This window comes from Vipera berus (genome assembly GCF_964194415.1).
Source record: "Vipera berus genome assembly, chromosome: 4".
NCBI lineage: Eukaryota > Metazoa > Chordata > Lepidosauria > Squamata > Viperidae > Vipera > Vipera berus.
Genome location: NC_138206.1, coordinates 111,760,428 through 111,778,578, shown reverse-complemented (window position 1 = coordinate 111,778,578; position 18,151 = coordinate 111,760,428). Strand labels below are relative to the sequence as shown.

Genomic DNA, 18,151 nt, shown 5'->3' with positions numbered 1-18,151 from the left:
ATGCAAATTATGCAAATTAGACCCATGCAAATATTTTATGAAGACAATTAAGGGAACCATTAATTACGGCTTTTTTTTTGCTTCAGTGAGATTCATTCATTTAATTTTAATTTCACTTTAACTGTTCTGATGTATAATCTTGCAGCTCAGAACTTTTATCTTTCCTGGGAGCTGAGTTTAACTTGTACATTTCATCAAGTTAGCAACGTCTCTGGTCTGAAAAGAGAGTCTTCTGAGCTTCAATCGTGATCAAGGGAAAATGTGGTCACCCTTCACTTTGAGAAAATGGGAAACAGAAAAAGCATCCCAGCTCCTGTTTGGACAAGGTTCAGTTGCTGAAAAAGCAATTAATTTGCTTTGGCTGTGCTAATATAGGGGAATTAGAAAGTGTGACACAAGACAAATAGAAATAATTACTTCTCCAAAATGATGTTCTCATTAATATGGTTTGAACAGTAGGAAAACACACGCACACACATACAGGATTCCTGGCAGGATTGTATATGCTTTCCCCAGCTACAGGAATCAGGATAATGCAAAGCAGGGGTTTTTTTTTTTTTAACTTTGAAAAATAAAAACAAAGGGGATTTTTTTAAAAACAAAACAAAACAAAACAAACACCCTTCTGTGGGATATTTTGTTTTGTTTTTAATTTGGGAAATTTAATTTGGGGAGCCCATGACTGGTCTGACCTTCCATTCTGATTCTCTCGGATTTCTACTAAGGACTTTTAGGACTCAAAAGACAGAAGTTGTAAATAATTCAGTGACAATTAGAAATCAATTGTACTGATCTTAGTGGCAAATCTGTGCAGTAAGTGTGCACACGACTGAGTCCTTAGGCTTTAGAACACTGTGTCTCTTTCTCGCACGCATCACACATACACAGGTGTACGTCAGGTATATTTAGATTTCAGCTCTGTTTATTGAAATCGAATTTTATGGCGTGCAGAAGGGCGTAATATGTAAGGTTGTTTAAGCCGCAGTAGAAGTAGCATTATCTTATCAAAAGTTTCCTTAATCGTCTCTTTTATACTTGAGAACATCAAAGGTTTTTGTTTTGTTTTGTTTTGTGTGTGTGTGTGTGTGTGTGTGTGTGTGTTTTACTTAGTGAAGCTTGAAACAAACAGATGGATACTCCAGGAAGTAAATTTTTGGATGCCTTATATATTAACGATCATAGCCAATCATAGCATGCAAGGTATTTTTCTCTTAGCAGAACTGTGGAATGGAGAGCTTAGGAGAGGAAACCACTAATCCTAAATTCTGGTTGTGGATGCCCCCTACACTGGAGGAGAAGAGGGTGATCCAAAACACCCTTAAGGGACTGTTTTTAACAACCCTTGTAAAGCCTCAGGAAAGGCAGAGGAAAATCCTCTGTCCTGCTTTACAAACTGACAATTCAACTCTGTGAGTTGACAGACCCATTCCTTGTCGTCCCAATAAACCATGAAAACAAGCTGTTATGAGAACATCTCCAATCACATTCTTCCTGTAAAGGATCCTTATGTCTGATTTTGGCATTATTTATAGACTTTTCCATGCATTTTACACATGCATGAAAATTTGCATATAGTTCTTTTGTTTTTGTCCGAGTAGGCACATTTTTGCACAGATTGTTTAAAATGCTTATTTTCGTTTCTGTATGTAATTGTCCCTTACTGGTTAAAGACCTGCGTCACAACTTTGGGATAAGTGGGAAAAATGGAAGGATAATTTGTCTTTCGATTTGTACAGGAATTCAAGAAGTATGAAGCAGAGCTTCAGATACAGTATTGGGTCCAGTGGCAGACATAGATTCAGTGACACACATGAAAAAGAGGCAAAGCCTGGATCACACTACTGTGGTTGCCATCCTTACATTTTGTGTCCATACTCTGTAAATTTTATTTTTATTTATTTATTTTATTTTAATTCCATTTATATCCCGCCCTTCTCCGAAGACTCAGGGCGGCTTACAAGCTTAGCAGTAGCCCTCATTCTATGTATATGCCTGCTTATTAGGGCCTTCACACACACACCCAAGCGGCATTATTACAAAGTCAGCTTAATTGCCCCCAACAATCTGGGTCCTCATTTTACCTACCTCGGAAGGATGGAAGGCTGAGTCAACCTTGAGCCTGGTGGGACTCAAACCTGCACTAATTGCAGGCAGCTGGTGTTACTTAAGGAGGCATTAGCCCACTGCTAATGCCTCCTTAAGTAAATACCCCGGTAAATAAGGGTATTTACTCCTTAAGTAAATACCCCAGTTGGCTATAAAAAGGAAGGATATGGGCTACACAGTTAAGAGGAGTTGTTTAAATATAAAAGTTTATGTTCTTAATATCAGAACAAGAAATGATAAGACAGTAGCAAGATGTTGCTACAGAATTCCACAAGTCCAGAAATGCTCATGTTCCTTTGCATAATGTATTTGGCAAGGCAAACACTCTGCAAATCCTCTGCATAAACGTAATGCATGGTTTTGCCTGAAAAAGAGGAGCCTTGTACTGTAGTGGTTAGAATGCAGTATTGCTGGCTAACTCTGCCCACAGTCTAGAGTTCGATCTTGACTGGCTCAAAGTTGACTCAGCTTTTCATCCTTCTGAGGTTAGTAAAATGAGGACCCAGATTGTTTGGGGGCAATATGCTGACTCTGTAAACAACCCAGAGTGTGCTATAAAAGTACTATGGAGAAGTATGTAAGCCTAAGTGCTATTGCTAAAATAATAATAATAATAATAAAACCACCAGATTACATTTTCGTTTTGTTTTCCTTTTGAAATGCCTGACCCAGTCAACATTTTCACTGCCCCTCAATATCATTCTTGACTTTTACTCCAGCCTTATTGAACTCTTTGGACATCAGTTGTCTTAATACAGTATTAATACAGTCATAGAACACTTTATTCAAGAAGATTTTTTTTCCAAGCAGGCCATGAGATTGTATGTTGTTGTTTTTTTAAGCATCTAGTTTAAGGAACAAGATGCAGGTGGCACTTGGGGGGGGGGAAGTGAATATCTGCAGCTTTAAGAGAGACCCCTTTTCTTTAAAAAAAAAAAGAAAGAAAAGTAACCCCAAAATGACAAAGTTAGTATGCTTCAACTGTGATACAAGCTTTGCTTTGAGATGATAAATAGAACAATGTCTAGTTTAAAGGTGTAGCTAACAGTGACCCATGAACACTATGAAACAATAGCCTATTTATAGGTTACTGTCAGCAATCAATACTACTTTTTGTTTAACTTAATCAAAGTTGCCTTTAATTGATTTGCTAGAGCTGAAAAGCTGCCAAAATACCAGAGTGCTGTGCCAGAAGACAGGAAATAAACTTATTATTGTTTCACTTCTGTGCACTGCACTATAATTCCACCGCTTATCCTTAGTTAAGGGAGGGGAAAGTGAAGCGGGAGGACAGAAAGTACATAATGAATGTTTTCATACGGAATCTTTGTGAATCAATTATGAAAGAAAACACAGGTACAGGCACCCACAACCCCACACGGGGGAGGGAAATGAGAGGTGTTTCAAGGCCACAAAATATAATTTGAAAATTTCTCTCCTTTCTAAAGCTGTTTAAAGAGCAAACAAAGCAGGAGGGTTTATCAGAGGGTTTATCAGAGCCAAATAAAACAATGGCTGGGTGAATAAGCATAAACCAGTAGGAAACACCCCACATGTCTGGATGAATCTAGGGGATCTCCACTCCTGTCCACTCAGAGGTGCTCTGAAGATTTTATTTATTGAGGTGGATCCCACTAGAGGTAGTAAGAAACCTTTCTTCACCTTTCTGTTTCCCTACTTAGAAACATGAAGGGAGTATCCGGACAGTTTGTAGTCCACCATGCTGGTTTCTTTTTAAAAACTTTGCTCAGTGCATTGCAAAGTTCTGTGATCTCCTCATTACAGATTTAATTTCCTTCCACTTTGACTACTTTAGAATGGGACTGAATTGATGGTGACATACTAAAGGAATTTAGTCATTTATTTGTTTTCTTTGCAAAATTACTGTGGGATGGTTGAAGCAATAAGCTGATGACACACCATGACAAAGGATATAGGGATTTGCTTTAGATGTCATAGCCGATGATGAAAGCAACAGTATATTATTCCAAGAACAACTATTGCTCTGTTGCACTGGAAAGGGCTGTTATTACTTTGCTGGAGTTAAGCCCCTCTAGCCTCTTGTGACTTGGATCTTCCACTGGATTAAAATGTGAATTTGACATTTTTGGGTTGAAAACCCCAGTAGATGGCATGCAGGTTGACTTTGTCTGGACCACAAAACTAAGCAGGTCAGGTTTTGATGAGAGATTAAGAAGGGACAAACAGGGGAAAAAAATACACTGGGACCCTAAAAGACATTTTGCTGTTACCACATCATCTCCAACAATTAAGTCAACAGCCATTGGGTTCAACATGAAGGAGACAAAGATATGAAAGAATGCACAAATGTCTTCACTAGACTTCAAATCATCAGTAAGAGAGGCACCAAGGATGCCCTTTTGTCATCAGTTAACAACAGCTTTTTATAACTGATGACCCAAATCCTATCTCTTTCAAGTCGCCCCGCCAGAGTTGAGGTTTTGACTCAACTGTCTTCTCCTGAAAAATCAATGTTAAGTCATCCAATTTTCCCACAATTCATCTTTTTCCAGTGAAAGTGCAAGGTAACCCTCTGAAATTGCATAGATTATGATCTACATAAAATTTATTTTTATTCTTTGAGTATTTAAAATGTGTAGATATGTTCTGCCCAGGAAGCATTGGAGCAAAAATACTTCAACTTTGAAAGCCACAATATTCTAAGCCTTCTATTTATTTATTTTTTTTCAATACAAGTCAACTCATTTGAGTAGTGCGCTTTAACTTACTAAGCGCTATCAATTGATCTGAAAATGGCATTCAATGCAAATTATTTTTTATGCAACCTACTCTTGGAAAAACCTTCTCATGGCTGCTCTCAAATCTATCCTGATGCAAAGACACAATAAGAAATTAAATGGCTGATGAACAAAAATCCTTCACAACTAACAAAAATAAGAGTAAAGGTAAAGGTTTCCCCTATCCAGTCATGTCCGGCTCTAGGGGGCAGTCCTCATTTTTGCTTCTTGGCTAAGGGAGCCAGTGTTCTCCAAAGACATTTTATGTGGTCATGTGGCTAGCCAAAGGCACATGGAAAGCTGTTACCTTCCCACTGAAGTAGTACCTATTTATCTACTTGCATTTGCATGCTTTTGAATTGCTAGGTATGCAGGAGCTGAGGCAAGGATTGAAACTTACCCCGTTGCACAGTGCTTGGGTCTTGAACCCAGGCTGTCAGCAAGCTCAGGGTCTTTAACCTCTGAGCCATCATGCCCCTCATAATATAACAAAATTGTAACAAAAGTAAGGGTAACAAATCGTAACAAAAGTAGCCAATAAAAAAGTACCAAACCCCAATGTTACTAAAATGTTTAATGCAGGAAGTGCTACAGCGTATTCTTCTCCTATGAAACTTCCCCATTCTACTCATGAAATGCTCTTCCTTCACTTTGACAAGCTTTCCTAACACACTCAATTTTTCAGAATCAAAAGATTAATGACTCTTTGTAAATAGACAGCTGTCCTATCACCTTCTGATTTATGTACAGCCAAGAGGAATAACATTTATGTTTCATTACCTCCATGGTGAATATATTTATGACAAACGGTACATGTAAGCTGTTTAACCTCCTAGATGATCATCATCTTGCTAATGTCAAAAGAGAAGGATGGAGAATTTGATGGGCTCGTTATACAACCAGCATCGAACTCTGTGGGCACCATAAATCCCTCTTATGCAGGATAAGTCACTTATTTCTTACTTTTAGATCTTCTTTTCCTCTAGGACGCTCAGCTATGGTCACCTTTGTTATACTTGGATATCAGCTTTGGTCTCAATAAGCAAGGGTAGATTAAAAACATCTTAAGCATACATCATTTAAGCAGGAGAGTAGACTGAGGTATGACTGATTCAAAATTCCAGGGGGCCAGAAGATGATATGAACCTGGTCTGTAGAATATGTAGGTAGCTCTGGGTTGTACAAGTTCTCTGAGCTTGTTTTTTTTTTTTTTTCATTTGCAGTTGTTACCTTCAGATGTTACCTACGTGGGCAATAAGAAACCAAGCTCAGAGAAGTTTTACAAGTCAATGAATCTAGGTCTATCCTGTTCTAGATCAAAGCTCGTTCCATCCTACCATGTGTATTTTGTACGGGATGGGACTGCATAATTAAGCTTAAAAACAGAGTTAACATTTGCAATAATGGTGAATATCTGTAGCTTGGGTACAGGATGAGGGTGAAGGTTTGTTCTCCGAGCTTGTAGGTTGGTTTTCGAATGTTTTGTTACCAGGCTAGGTAACATCTTCAGCATGTCCCCGAAGATGTTAGCTAGCCTGGTAATGAAACATTCAGAAACCAATCCACAAGCTCAGAGAACGAACCTTCACCCTCACAGAGTTAACATTATTCGAATATTCCTACTTTCTCCTAGAATATCCAGGCAGGTAAAAACTCAGTAACCTCTGCATATGTCTTCCAGAAATATATGCCTGCTGGGTTGTTGGTTAACAACAACAACATAAAAGAAAAGATGAATTGGACAATCTGGTGGGCAAATTAAATGAAATTGAGATGCCGATAGGCAGAATGTTAAATTAAGTTAATCTCACTCGCTCAGAAGCAAGGTGATTTGTAGAGAACTAATATATGAGAAACAATGATGAGTCATCAAACCAGCTACCACTTTGTGGCTGGTGTCATTGAGATCCCACCTGGCAAAATAATCTGTGGCCAATTCTCCAATATGTCTCCTGATGTGTGAAGAAGAGACAAACTATCTGTTGTTCTTTTTTATTAGTATTAGTATTATTAATGCATGTTTAATCACTGTGTGGCTTATTATCTTTCTCAATATTTCCCTATGCTATCATAGCAACCACAAGAATTATAAACTAAGGTTTAGTACAAAGAGACAGTAAACGATTGAGTTTTAAATGCAAATGAAAAGACATCTCTGGTTAATCATTATATAGTAGGTTGTCTTTGAAGAATTCACCTTCCTTTTAAATTGAAAATAAATGCTTTGTATGCTTTTTTGTGTGTGTGTTTGTGTGTGTGTGTGTTATTTATTATTCATATTAACATCCTTAGCCCAGGGATAAAGAGGCCCAAGATAAATAGAATTTTTAGAATATTTGAGCTACTTGTCCAGTTTTCGCTTTTTTTGTACTGATATTTTAAAATATAAATAACTGTAATGACTAAGGAGTTAAATTCAGAGTGTTCTAGTTTCCTCTGCTTGTTTCAAAAACTGGAAAACTATGAAGCATTCCAGTCTTGAAAATTATCTAGTTTAATCTGAAAATGTGTGATTGGACAGCCTAAATATGCATTCGTGTTTACCATGCTGAACGAAATTCTTCGTGGTCCCAGATTAATTGTTCTTCTAATTACATTATATATAAACTGGAATAACCTGCTAAGTTAAAGGAAATCTACCACACAAAACGAATTTTCTCTTCTGAAAAAAAAAGAAGAAAACTCCAGATGAAGCTGACCTTGAATGAACTTGTTTTGATGTGGCCCAGATGGCAGGTTGCATGCTTGAATAGCAGGCTAAAGTAGAGGGAAAAACTAATACAGTGCGATCTGGATTTATGGTCTTTTGAAACATTCCTACCTTGTATTGCCCTCTCAGCATCTGTTCGGCCCCCGCTGCGGTCAGCTTCTATCTCTGGGGTCAGAGAATCTAAAAGCACAGAAAGATAGAGCTAACACATATTTCACTCGGATCTTAAAGGGGCTCTTTTTACAACCTGTTACCACTTCTGAATCACCGTACAATCAACCTTTGAAACCTCCGTGTTGAATGTTGAACAAAAAAAAAGGGGAGGGGGGCAGCACCGTAATTTTGTGATGAGCAAAATTGAAGAGAAGAAAACATGAGAGCAGGGAGAGAGGGCTGCTGGCATGGCCGAGCTGATAATTTAATAAAACTCTATTCTTTTTTTTTTAGACTTCTTCCTTTTAACAGAATAACAGGAAGGGACCTTGGAAGTCTTCTAATCCAGAGGTTCCCCAGCCTTTTGGGTACCAGGGACCAGTTCTGTGGAGAAAGGTTTGTCTGCGGACTGGAGAATGTGTGGTTTTGTGTGCTGCCTGCATCCCGCAGATGGGGCTTTGCTTGTTTGTGCGGACCGGTTGCTGGCATGCCGCAGCCTGGTACTGGACCATGGACTGGGGATTGGGGATTGGGGACCCCGGTTCTAGTCGAACCCCCTGCTCAAGCATGAAACCCTAAACCATTCAGAAAAATAATTGGCCAATCTCTTCTTAAAAACCTTCAGCTTTAGATGTAAATATCCAATCAGCAAGAGAAACGAAGCATCATTTCCCCAAAGAGGAAACGTGATTTGTTTTTCCACCTTGCACTTAAAGTGGCTGTGGTTCTTTCAACAAAACCACTTGAACCCAGCATCAGCCAGATGGAGAAGAAGGCCATCATCTTACCATTTAGGACCCTGAGGTTATCGGTGGAAGCTGCTTGCTTTAGCGCCTGTTCAGCTTGGTCTCGCCGCTTTGTTTCAAATTCAAGTGCTTCCTGTAATTTCCTCTTTGCCTTCTTTTCCTTCTTTAACCTTTTCTGAATTATTGCTGTTGTGGGGAAAAAACAACAACAACAACATTGAAATCCATTCAGTTTTAACTACAAGACCTTGGCTTTCACATTTTATTTATTTTAGGCCTCGCGGCAACATTTAGCATGCCGTTTTCCATTTATTCATCTGGGTTTATGCAGTGAGCAGAGATTAAATTCTAAGATTAATTTTTGCAGTGTTCTGCACAAAAATGAACCGCCGTGTGGTTCATCTCTGCTACATCCTAGTGGGTTAACCATAACATCTGGTGAAAGTTGGCATTGTGGAAGTCAGTAACTACACCCAGATATCACAATCCTCTCCTGTACTTGAAAGCACTTTAGAAAGAGAGAAATGAAGATTTGGGAAAAGAAAGAAATAAGCAGCCTCATAAATATTATGCACAATAACACAATAAGCTTCAAAACTCTGCATATCCATAGAGCAAATAATCAACTCCTTCCAGTTTTGTCCTCCAGATATCTCACAGCTAAACCATCTGTTCTTCAGTCAGAACTGAAGAAGCTTCTTGAATGAGAATTGAAATGTCAAGGAAAAAACAAGAAAGTCCAGTTGCTTTTTGAAAAAGCATGTTTGGGACAGCTTGTTCTTCGCTGGAGATTCTCAGTCATCCGGATCATGGCTATCTCAAAGGTGCTTTTCACTTCTCATCCAAGAAGCTTCTTCAGTTCTGAGTGAATGGACGTTCACAGTGTTGCTCATTTAGATATTTATTTTTTTACTTATTTTAATTCCATTTATATCCCGCCCTTCTCCGAAGACTCAGGGCGGCTTACAAGCTTAGCAGTAGCCTTCATTCTATGTATATGCCTGCTGATTAGGGCTTTCACACACACCCCAAGCGGCATTATTGCAAAGTCAGCTTAATTGCCCCCAACAATCTGGGTCCTCATTTTACCTACCTCGGAAGGATGGAAGGCTGAGTCAACCTTGAGCCTGGTGGGATGCGAACCTGCACTAATTGCAGGCAGGTGGTGTTACTTAAGGAGGCATTAGCCCACTGCTCCACCAAGGCTCGTATACATTCGTATATTTTTAAACAACTGTCCTATTGTTTCAGTTGTTCATATATGTGATGGGTTGTGGTGGAAAGAAGACTATGAAACAGAATAATGGTGGTACACTAAGGAGCAGGGCTTTTTTTCTCATAGAACGCTCAGAACGGCGTTCCGGCACCTTTTTTGGGATGGAACCTTGTAGGGTAGGCAAGGCGGGTTGTATGACATGTGTGAGTTCCGGCACCTTTTTCTTTTACAAAAAAAGCACTGCTAAGGAGTAAGGAAACTCTTTGCTATTGAGACTCAGAAATGCTGAAAAGAGCTGAAGAGCTTCTTGGAACTTTGCTCTCCAGTTATAACGGGCATCCACAGGGATGAGCTGCATTGGCGCCCAGTTGTCTTCCGGGTGAGATTCAAGGTATTGGTAATGGTGTTCAAGGCCCTACATGGCATGGGTCCGGAGTACCTCGGGGATCACCTGCTGCCGGCATCAACTTCCCTCCGCCCTGTGCATTCCCACAGAGAGGGTCTCCTCAGGGTGCCTCCGGTCAGAGAATGCCGGCTGGTGGCCCCCAGGGGGAGGGCCTTCTCTGTGGGCGCCCCAGATTTATGGAATCGGTTGCCGGTCGAGCTCCGGATGGCGCCTGACCTTCGCTCCTTCCGACGCGATCTGAAGACCCACTTATTTGAACAAGCCGGCCTGGCCTGATAGGGGATGGGTTGGGATTTTACTGTTGTTTTTAATATATCTATTTATTGTTTTAGCTGGGCATTGTGTTTAATTCTTTTTAACTTTTGTATCTTTGTATTTTTATATGTTTGCCCTGTTCACCACCCTGAGTCCCTCGGGAGAAGGGCGGTATATAAATAAAATTATTATTATTATTATTATTATTATTATTATTATTATTATTATTATTATTATTATTATTATTATTATTATTATTATTATTATTATTATTATTATTATTATTATTATTATTATTATTTGTTATCTATTTTTGCTGGTAGTCTCTCAATCCAGATAAGAAAAATAACGTGACACCCCACCTAATACTATCATAAATGCTCTTGAGCATAGAAGCTAGACGAGATTCTACCTTGATGTTTTAAGACAGCTTGGTAAAACTAGGGTAATAGACAAGGTCATTATTTCCTTTTTGTTACCTCTGTTCTTCTGCTCCACCGCTAACTGTTTTTCAAGTGTTTCTCTCAGTTCTCGTTCCCTGAAGAGTTCCATTTTGAGTTCCGTCTTTTCGAGCTGCACCTGCTTCTCTTGAGCCCGCGCATTATCTATGGCAACTTTTAAGAGCCCCTGATGGAAGAGAATGGTGAACACAATCAGCCTTTGAACGAGGAAACAATGGAATTGATTCACATTATTTATAAACCATTTTTGCAGTCACTCGTCACTCTGTGACAGCCTTGAAGAGGTGTAGAAGACCTCTGCTTTCGTCAACTATAATCATCGAAAGATCAAGAGTTACAGCCGGTCCAAACTAACTCTCCTTGCTTAAATTAACCACGGTGTTAATCATGACTTCTTGCTGGTTTCGGTGGGACTTAGGTTTGACGGACTTGATCAAGTCTTGAAAGGAAAAGGATAAGTGACATTCTAGAAGTCTTTATGTGCTCTGGAATTCTCATGTGTAGATGAACCTGTTTGATTGAATTATGGATGAGTTCAGCTCAGGTTTAATGCTCCGCGTCTATAAAATAAAGATTATTTGAAAGAGGAAGCAGGTGATGAATTATGCTCTACTTTAAAAAGGACACTTAATTATGTAGAAGGCAGTAGAGATCCAAACCAGGGAAGAATCACATCTTTATACTACACCTAGAAGGTATAGCATTGAAAAGACCTAACAGCACGCAAAATCCACTTCCATTTCACAACTGCTCACATCTTCCCTAAGAAATACAATTTGGAGGCTTGCAAAGACTAAATCCCCACACTTCTTTGTTAGTATAATTTAAATCTAAACTATTTTCAGTATTATGTAGAGGTGGGACTGATTGCTGATTAACGATTTCACGGTGGCTTCAGTAAGCGGCCTTTTCCTTTTTACAAAACTTGCAGCGCATTTTCTGAAAGTCAGAATTCAGAAAGGAAGAATGTGCTCGCAAAGCACGACAAAGCACAGCCTTTGATTAAGCAACCAGGTGTGAAGTAAAAACTTCCCTTTGCTGTAAAGCAACTCACCAAACGATGTCATTTTCTGAGAAGAACGTACCTGAGACAGTCATCAGAACTGCCGGCCCAGTGTAACCAAATCAAGATCAATGGTGCAAAAAATAAATTTAGTTCTGTGACGTAGGTGCATGTCTGGTTTTGGTCCACTTTACCTGTGACCAATTGGACAATTTTGCCTTCTTTGGCAAATGATAGATGGGGATGGGGTTTTTTGCCTCCACCAGAATGTAAAAAAAATAGGGTTTCTCCTGTCTCAAATGGAGGACAATGCTGAATGCAGTAGAGTAGTTCTACAGTTCAAATACGAGGTCAGATTTTTAAACAATGTAGTATTACAGCCCCAACAAAAACCATCTCTTGTGGTAAAGTGTCAGGAAAGAAGTTAAAATTCACAAGCAGACCTTCCTTTTATTTGGGTGATCCCTCCTTTTTGAACCATAGAAACGAGCTGCTATGGCAACTGCCATCTTTTTTTTTTTCAAACACCACATTCATGCACATGTTTCTTCTTCATCAGGAACAAACAATTAGTAACAAATGAAAGAGATCATTACATCAAGTGCCCTTTCAGATCACCCCAATTAAAACTTTAGTTTAGCTGTATTTTAATTCTAACATACCAAATTCTAATTTTCTGCTCTGATTGCTCTTGTTGACTTATCTTTGAAAGATGTATTCGCAGCGCAAAGCCCAGAGATTTATTTAGCAACATGCCAATGTTGGCACCACTTAACGTGTTGATTGGTTGTATTATCAGTAGCAATGGAAAATAAATTACTATTAAACTATTATTGTCCTTGGCTGACAAAACACAATATTTTGTTGTTCTTTAAATATGAAACAAGCATGGAGAAGCATGGTGAATAATGCTAAGCTGAAAGCATGTTGGGGTAATTTTTATCTTAAGCACCTTCGCAAAGCGTGAAGCTCTAAAGGACATTGAACATTTCGACTGGGTTGTGAGCATCATCTTGTCTTTTCTCTCTGTTATTCCCTCAACATATTTCTGAAACAATTTGTTCTAATGTGGTTTATGGAAATGCTGCTCATTATGGCTGGGAAAAGGATGTTTTTGGCTCAGCCATCCACTAGGGACCACTTAGAACGTACAGAAAATGAACTTTCATTTTTTTGAAGTTGCATCCAGCACCTTCAGTAGGGCAGCCAAGAGAGACACCAGGCTGATGCCAACATGAAAGCATCTGGTCCTGCCAATGAAAATCTAATGTGATGTACTTGGAAAGAACAGAATTCTTTGACATTGTATCTAGATGAGCAAATTCAGTACTATGGCAATGAACATCTGAACTGGGTTTGTAGGTCAAGCTTCACAGAGGGGCTGGGAAGCAGAAGATCCCGAACACTGACGGTATTTATTTAGCTGTCTGGCTTACTAAAAAGAATGCAGGTTCTTTGATGTATGTGAATGAACCTTTATGGTCAAAGTACAACCATGTATACATTGAGATTGGCTGTCAAAGAAAAACCACAAGGATTCACTCAACACTTTTGAAATAAATTCTTACCTAAATGAAATTACACTCCTAATTAGTAGACATGAATGCTTTACTATCAAGAGATCTTAATGGTAAACATAGGCTGACTTCTTTGTTCTTTTTGTCCATGCTAATATTTTCTGTTTCCACCTATAGCAGGGGTTTTCAAACTTGGCCCTTTTATGACTTGTGGACTTCAACTCCCAGAATTCCTCACAAGTCATTAAAGGGCCAGGTTTGAAGACCTCTGACCTATAGGAACTGTGAGGCTTTTTAGGTCCTATTATGCTTGTCCAATCATCATTGGATGCTGGAGTGATGACAATCAAAGTTCAACCATACAGTATCTGAAGGTCCACCAGAATATCAAATTTCTCCTCCTCTTCCCCCCCCCACTCCTCCTCCTCCTGCTCCTCCTCCTTCTCTTCTTCCTTCACAGGCCAATTTATGATGAAGTTTTAATTTGGGGATCTTTTCATTTCATAAAGTGGATCCTTCCTCTCATGGGGCTACAACCTGGGTCATTGAAAAATATCACTTGAATCTTCTGTAAATTTTAAAGAAAAAAGAAAAAAAAGAAATTTCTGTAAATTTCCTAATGTTTGTGGTGTGAAAAGCAGAAGTTTTTTTTTCTTTTTTTCCCCCTGTGGTGCTAATGCCTCAGCAGTGACTATAGAAAATAACAGGTGAGAAGAAAGGAAGAAAGGAAGGAAAAAGAAAAGGAAAAAAGAAAAAAAAGGAACATTCATGCAGAAGGATAAAGCCTTTGGTCTAGGACAGGGGTAGGCAACCTCGGCTCTTTTATGACTCATGGACTTCAACTCCCAGAATTCCTGAGTCAGCAGAGCTGACTCAGGAATTCTGGGAGTTGAAGTCCATGAGTCATAAAAGAGCCGAGGTTGCCTACCCCTGGTCTAGGATGACCTCAAGAAAAGGAGAACCATGCGAGATGAGGGCTTAACCTTTTCAGTTTAGTGAATGACTCTTCTTTTTTAATTCCCCTCATAAACCCTTTTTGTTTGTTTGTTTGTTTGTTTGTTTGATCTGGGTTGGGAAGCAGAAACCTCCCCATCCGCTCAATTGCTTCTACTTTAGGTGTCTCAAGAATCTGCTTTCAGCTAAAATAAGAGCTAGAAATGCTTTTAATATAGAGAGGAGGGATCTTCAAACCTGGCCCTTTTATGACTTGTGGACTTCAACTCCCAGAATTCTCCCAGAAGTCCACAAGTCATAAAAGGGCAAAGTTTGAAGACCCCTGATATAAAGTATAACTTTCTCTGCTACCAATTATTCCAGCTCTTATTCATCAACTTTTCCAGTTAGGGGACTCTCTGAGCGAATCTGAATTAAAGCTTCATCTGTTTAGAAACCCAGGAAGATTGACAGGTGTCTTTGGATACCCTTGGATTGTCCTTATGTTTCTGGCTGCCTGAGCTGTATTTTTAGCCAGACACTGTACCATGCTGGGTTTGTGTGTGAGAAACAAAAGGAAGAAGAGACTGACTCCTCTTAACTGGAACCTGTTAAATATACAGTAATCCTGGCTCCTTACATCCAATTACATTTTTTTTAATCTCACCTATCATAGGTGACTAAAGGAGAACCAAGTTTAAATCCATGCCCAGTTGACCACAAAACTCTCTGGAGAAATCACTCTCCCAGAGCCCAACCTATCTGCACATGAGGTTACTATCAGAGGAATCAATAAATAGAATGACAAATTGTAACTTAGGGATAGAAGAGAACATTTGTTGCTCAGGGTTGAACTGTGGAATCTTTGGTACTCTCTGAGCTGGGTGGTTTTCTTACAGAGGTTCCATTACCAAACTAGGTAACATCATCAGTGCAATATGCATTGAGCACTGATGATGTCGGTAATGAAACATCAGCAAGAAAGCCACGAGCACCAAGGATCCCACAAATTATTATTTCTCCAATTAACCAAGTTCCTCTTCTGGAAAGCAATTTGCTGTTCAGATGGTTGTTTGTTACCGCTGAACTCTGCTTCTAGTGACTCCTGTAAGTGACCAGAGTTTATTCAGACCTAGGCTGATTTGCTTTTATTGATTCTATATTCCATAGGGATAGCATCAAGATCATGTGAAGTGTTATTACACCTTTATATTACATCTTGGTAAGACCACACTTGTAACATTGCATCCAGTTTTGGTCACCATGATATAAAAAGATGTTGAGACTCTAGAAAGAACACAGAGAAGAGCAACAAAGATGATTAGGGGATTGGAGGCTGAAACATATGAAGAATGATTGCAGGAATTAGGGGTGTCTAGTCTAACAAAGAAGGACTAGGGGTGACATGATAGCAGTGTTCCAATATTTGAGGGGCTGCCACAAAGAAGAGGGGGATCAACCCATTCTCCAAAGCATCTGAAGGCAGGACAAGAAGAAATCAATGGAAATTAATCAAGGAGAGAAGCAACCTAGAACTAAGAAGAAATATCTTATCAGTGAGAACAACTTCCTCCAGTGCTACAACATTGCACTTTAAAAAAAAAGATTGGACAACCATTTGTCTGAAATGTTATAGGGCTTCCTGCTTGAGCAGGAGGGTTGGACTAGAAGACCTCTAAGGTCCCCTCTAATTCTATTATTCTGTTATTTTCCACTGTTTGCATAGTTATAGGTTTGATTTTGTGAGCCAAAGATGGCACACAGCTGGACAGAGGGAAACTGCCTTCAGTGTAGTCTAAATCATTCCTCATGTTGCTCTTAACACCTGAAGCTTTTATACCACATGGATTCCTAGGCCCAGATTTAAGCACACACACTCTCTCTCTCCAATTACTTCCTTTATTGAGCAGCTTGTGGAAGGAAAACACTCATATGCCTCCAAAGAGGCAAAATGCTTTCTCAGATGATCTGCAACCAGAATGATTTCCCCAAAAGCCCACATTTCAGCACTAAATAAGCAAAGATCAATGACATATGCCAAAGGAGTCAAAAAGGTCAAAACAACAGCTTGGATTGCACAGTTGTGGACCCAGACACCATTGGGGGGGGGAAGGATTTTTTTTTTAATACACTCCGTTTTATCTGTGTTGAAGATTCTTACACTACTTTTATCTTTTTTTATATTTAACTCTACTTACAGTGGACTTTGCAACTTTTAATGTGTTTCAATTGTACCTTTATATTTGTATTTTATTTTATCTCCCCCCCCCCTTACAATCATGTCTTCTTTGTTTCCATCCGTGGGAAAGTAGATGGCAAACCTAATAAGATTTAGGCACCTGTTTAAAACATTATTATTATTACTACTAGTAGTAGTAGGAGCAGTAATAGTACTATTTCATTTTCTTGACTTTATATCTGTTTTTATTGTCCATAGTTGTTTTTAAATCTTCCCTTTATTTTGGGGAAATTTTGTGCATAAATTGTCCTGCAAAACACTCAGTTGAAAACGGCACAGAAATCAATCGATATTATTACTCAGATTCTGTTGAATTCACACACACACACACACACACACACACACACACAGAGAGAGAGAGAGAGAGAGAGAGAGAGAGAGAGAGAGAGAGAGAGAGAGAGGTGTGTGTGTGTGTGTGTGTGCGCGTGTATTCAAAAAAAGACAAATGCCTTCTTTTAAAATAGTTTCCTATTTCACTGAAAAGCATGGTCTAGGTATTGTAGAAGTATTCATTTGTATTTTGTTGTTGTTTTTTTAATCAAACTTTGAAGTAAAACAAGGTTAAAGTCATAATTTGAACTGGCCTACCCACTTTTGTTTCTAACTGCTCTTTTTAAATAGCCGGTAAATCGTTTAAACAAATCATTTGAAATCTCTTGATAACACTATTTAACCAACCAAGTCATTATTCTGTAAACTCAGGAGTCATACATACACAGGTAAACAATAGTAGAGAACTTGTTAACTTTTCCCTTTTATTAACATCTCATAAATACTGGCAAAAAACAGACAAAAATTGTTGGAATAAAATTGCAGCTTTTGTTTGATTTGATGTTTGCAAATTATTTTGCAGTATAGAAACTTCCCACATACAAACACAATCATTCTTTTGTTTTATCTACATGACTTCATCCTTCAGACTACTTTTAAACTGTCGCATCATTAGCACTTGTTTTGTTTATAAAACAAATGTGGTGCTTCTAGCATATCTTCGGATTATTAAGAAGTGAAATTTATTCGGCACTCTCAGCTCTGTATGCATACATATCATTATGTATAAACCATGAATTAATAATAGGATTGTGAACTATTTTTAGTTGATCAATTATATTATTCTAAGAATGCATTGATGAGTTTATTGATTACACTTAAATTGATTTGCAAATCATTACCAGAAGCTGCATTTTAAAGCCCACAAAAAGTACGAACACAGAATAGCTGCTCTTTATTGCTAAAGAAACTCCTATCCCCACCATCTTCTTTTTTCATTTCCTGAAAAACAGAATTAAGGTTTACTTCTTGCCGCGGTAGTGTATCTGTTGATGTCTTTATATCTAAAATTGGGAGTAGATTTTTTTTTCCCTTAGAGTATCTTCATCCTAAATTTTTGCTTGGGGACCTCTGGACACCAACAAGTCAGTGACACCTGAGGTTTCTCTCTTAGCGAGTTTTATTTGCTTCCAAATCCCACCTGGAAAATAGCTGAAATGCTCCCAATGTCAACCTGCAAATATGCATGTGGTAGAAGGCAGAAAGGGGAGCCTTGGATATGTAAGGTGTGTCTAAAGCTTCAGAAATAATTTGGGAGAAGTGGCTGTTAGTCCTCTTACAACTCTTACAACCACATCATCTCCCAGGGTCCCTCCA

The 18,151-nt window shown here is 38.8% G+C and overlaps 1 protein-coding gene across 2 annotated transcripts in view; it reads right to left on the bottom strand.

The window, feature by feature from the left end:
• Positions 1-18,151, bottom strand: part of DACH1 (dachshund family transcription factor 1) — a 362,459-nt gene that overhangs the window by 13,916 nt on the left and 330,392 nt on the right. For both annotated transcript variants that reach the window (XM_081326850.1, XM_081326851.1), the window contains exons 8-10: positions 10,831-10,978; positions 8,517-8,660; positions 7,687-7,755 (exon numbers count right to left, since the gene is read on the bottom strand). In XM_081326850.1, coding sequence (XP_081182976.1) covers positions 7,687-7,755; positions 8,517-8,660; positions 10,831-10,978 — 361 coding nt within the window. The remainder of the gene's footprint in view (positions 1-7,686; positions 7,756-8,516; positions 8,661-10,830; positions 10,979-18,151) is intronic.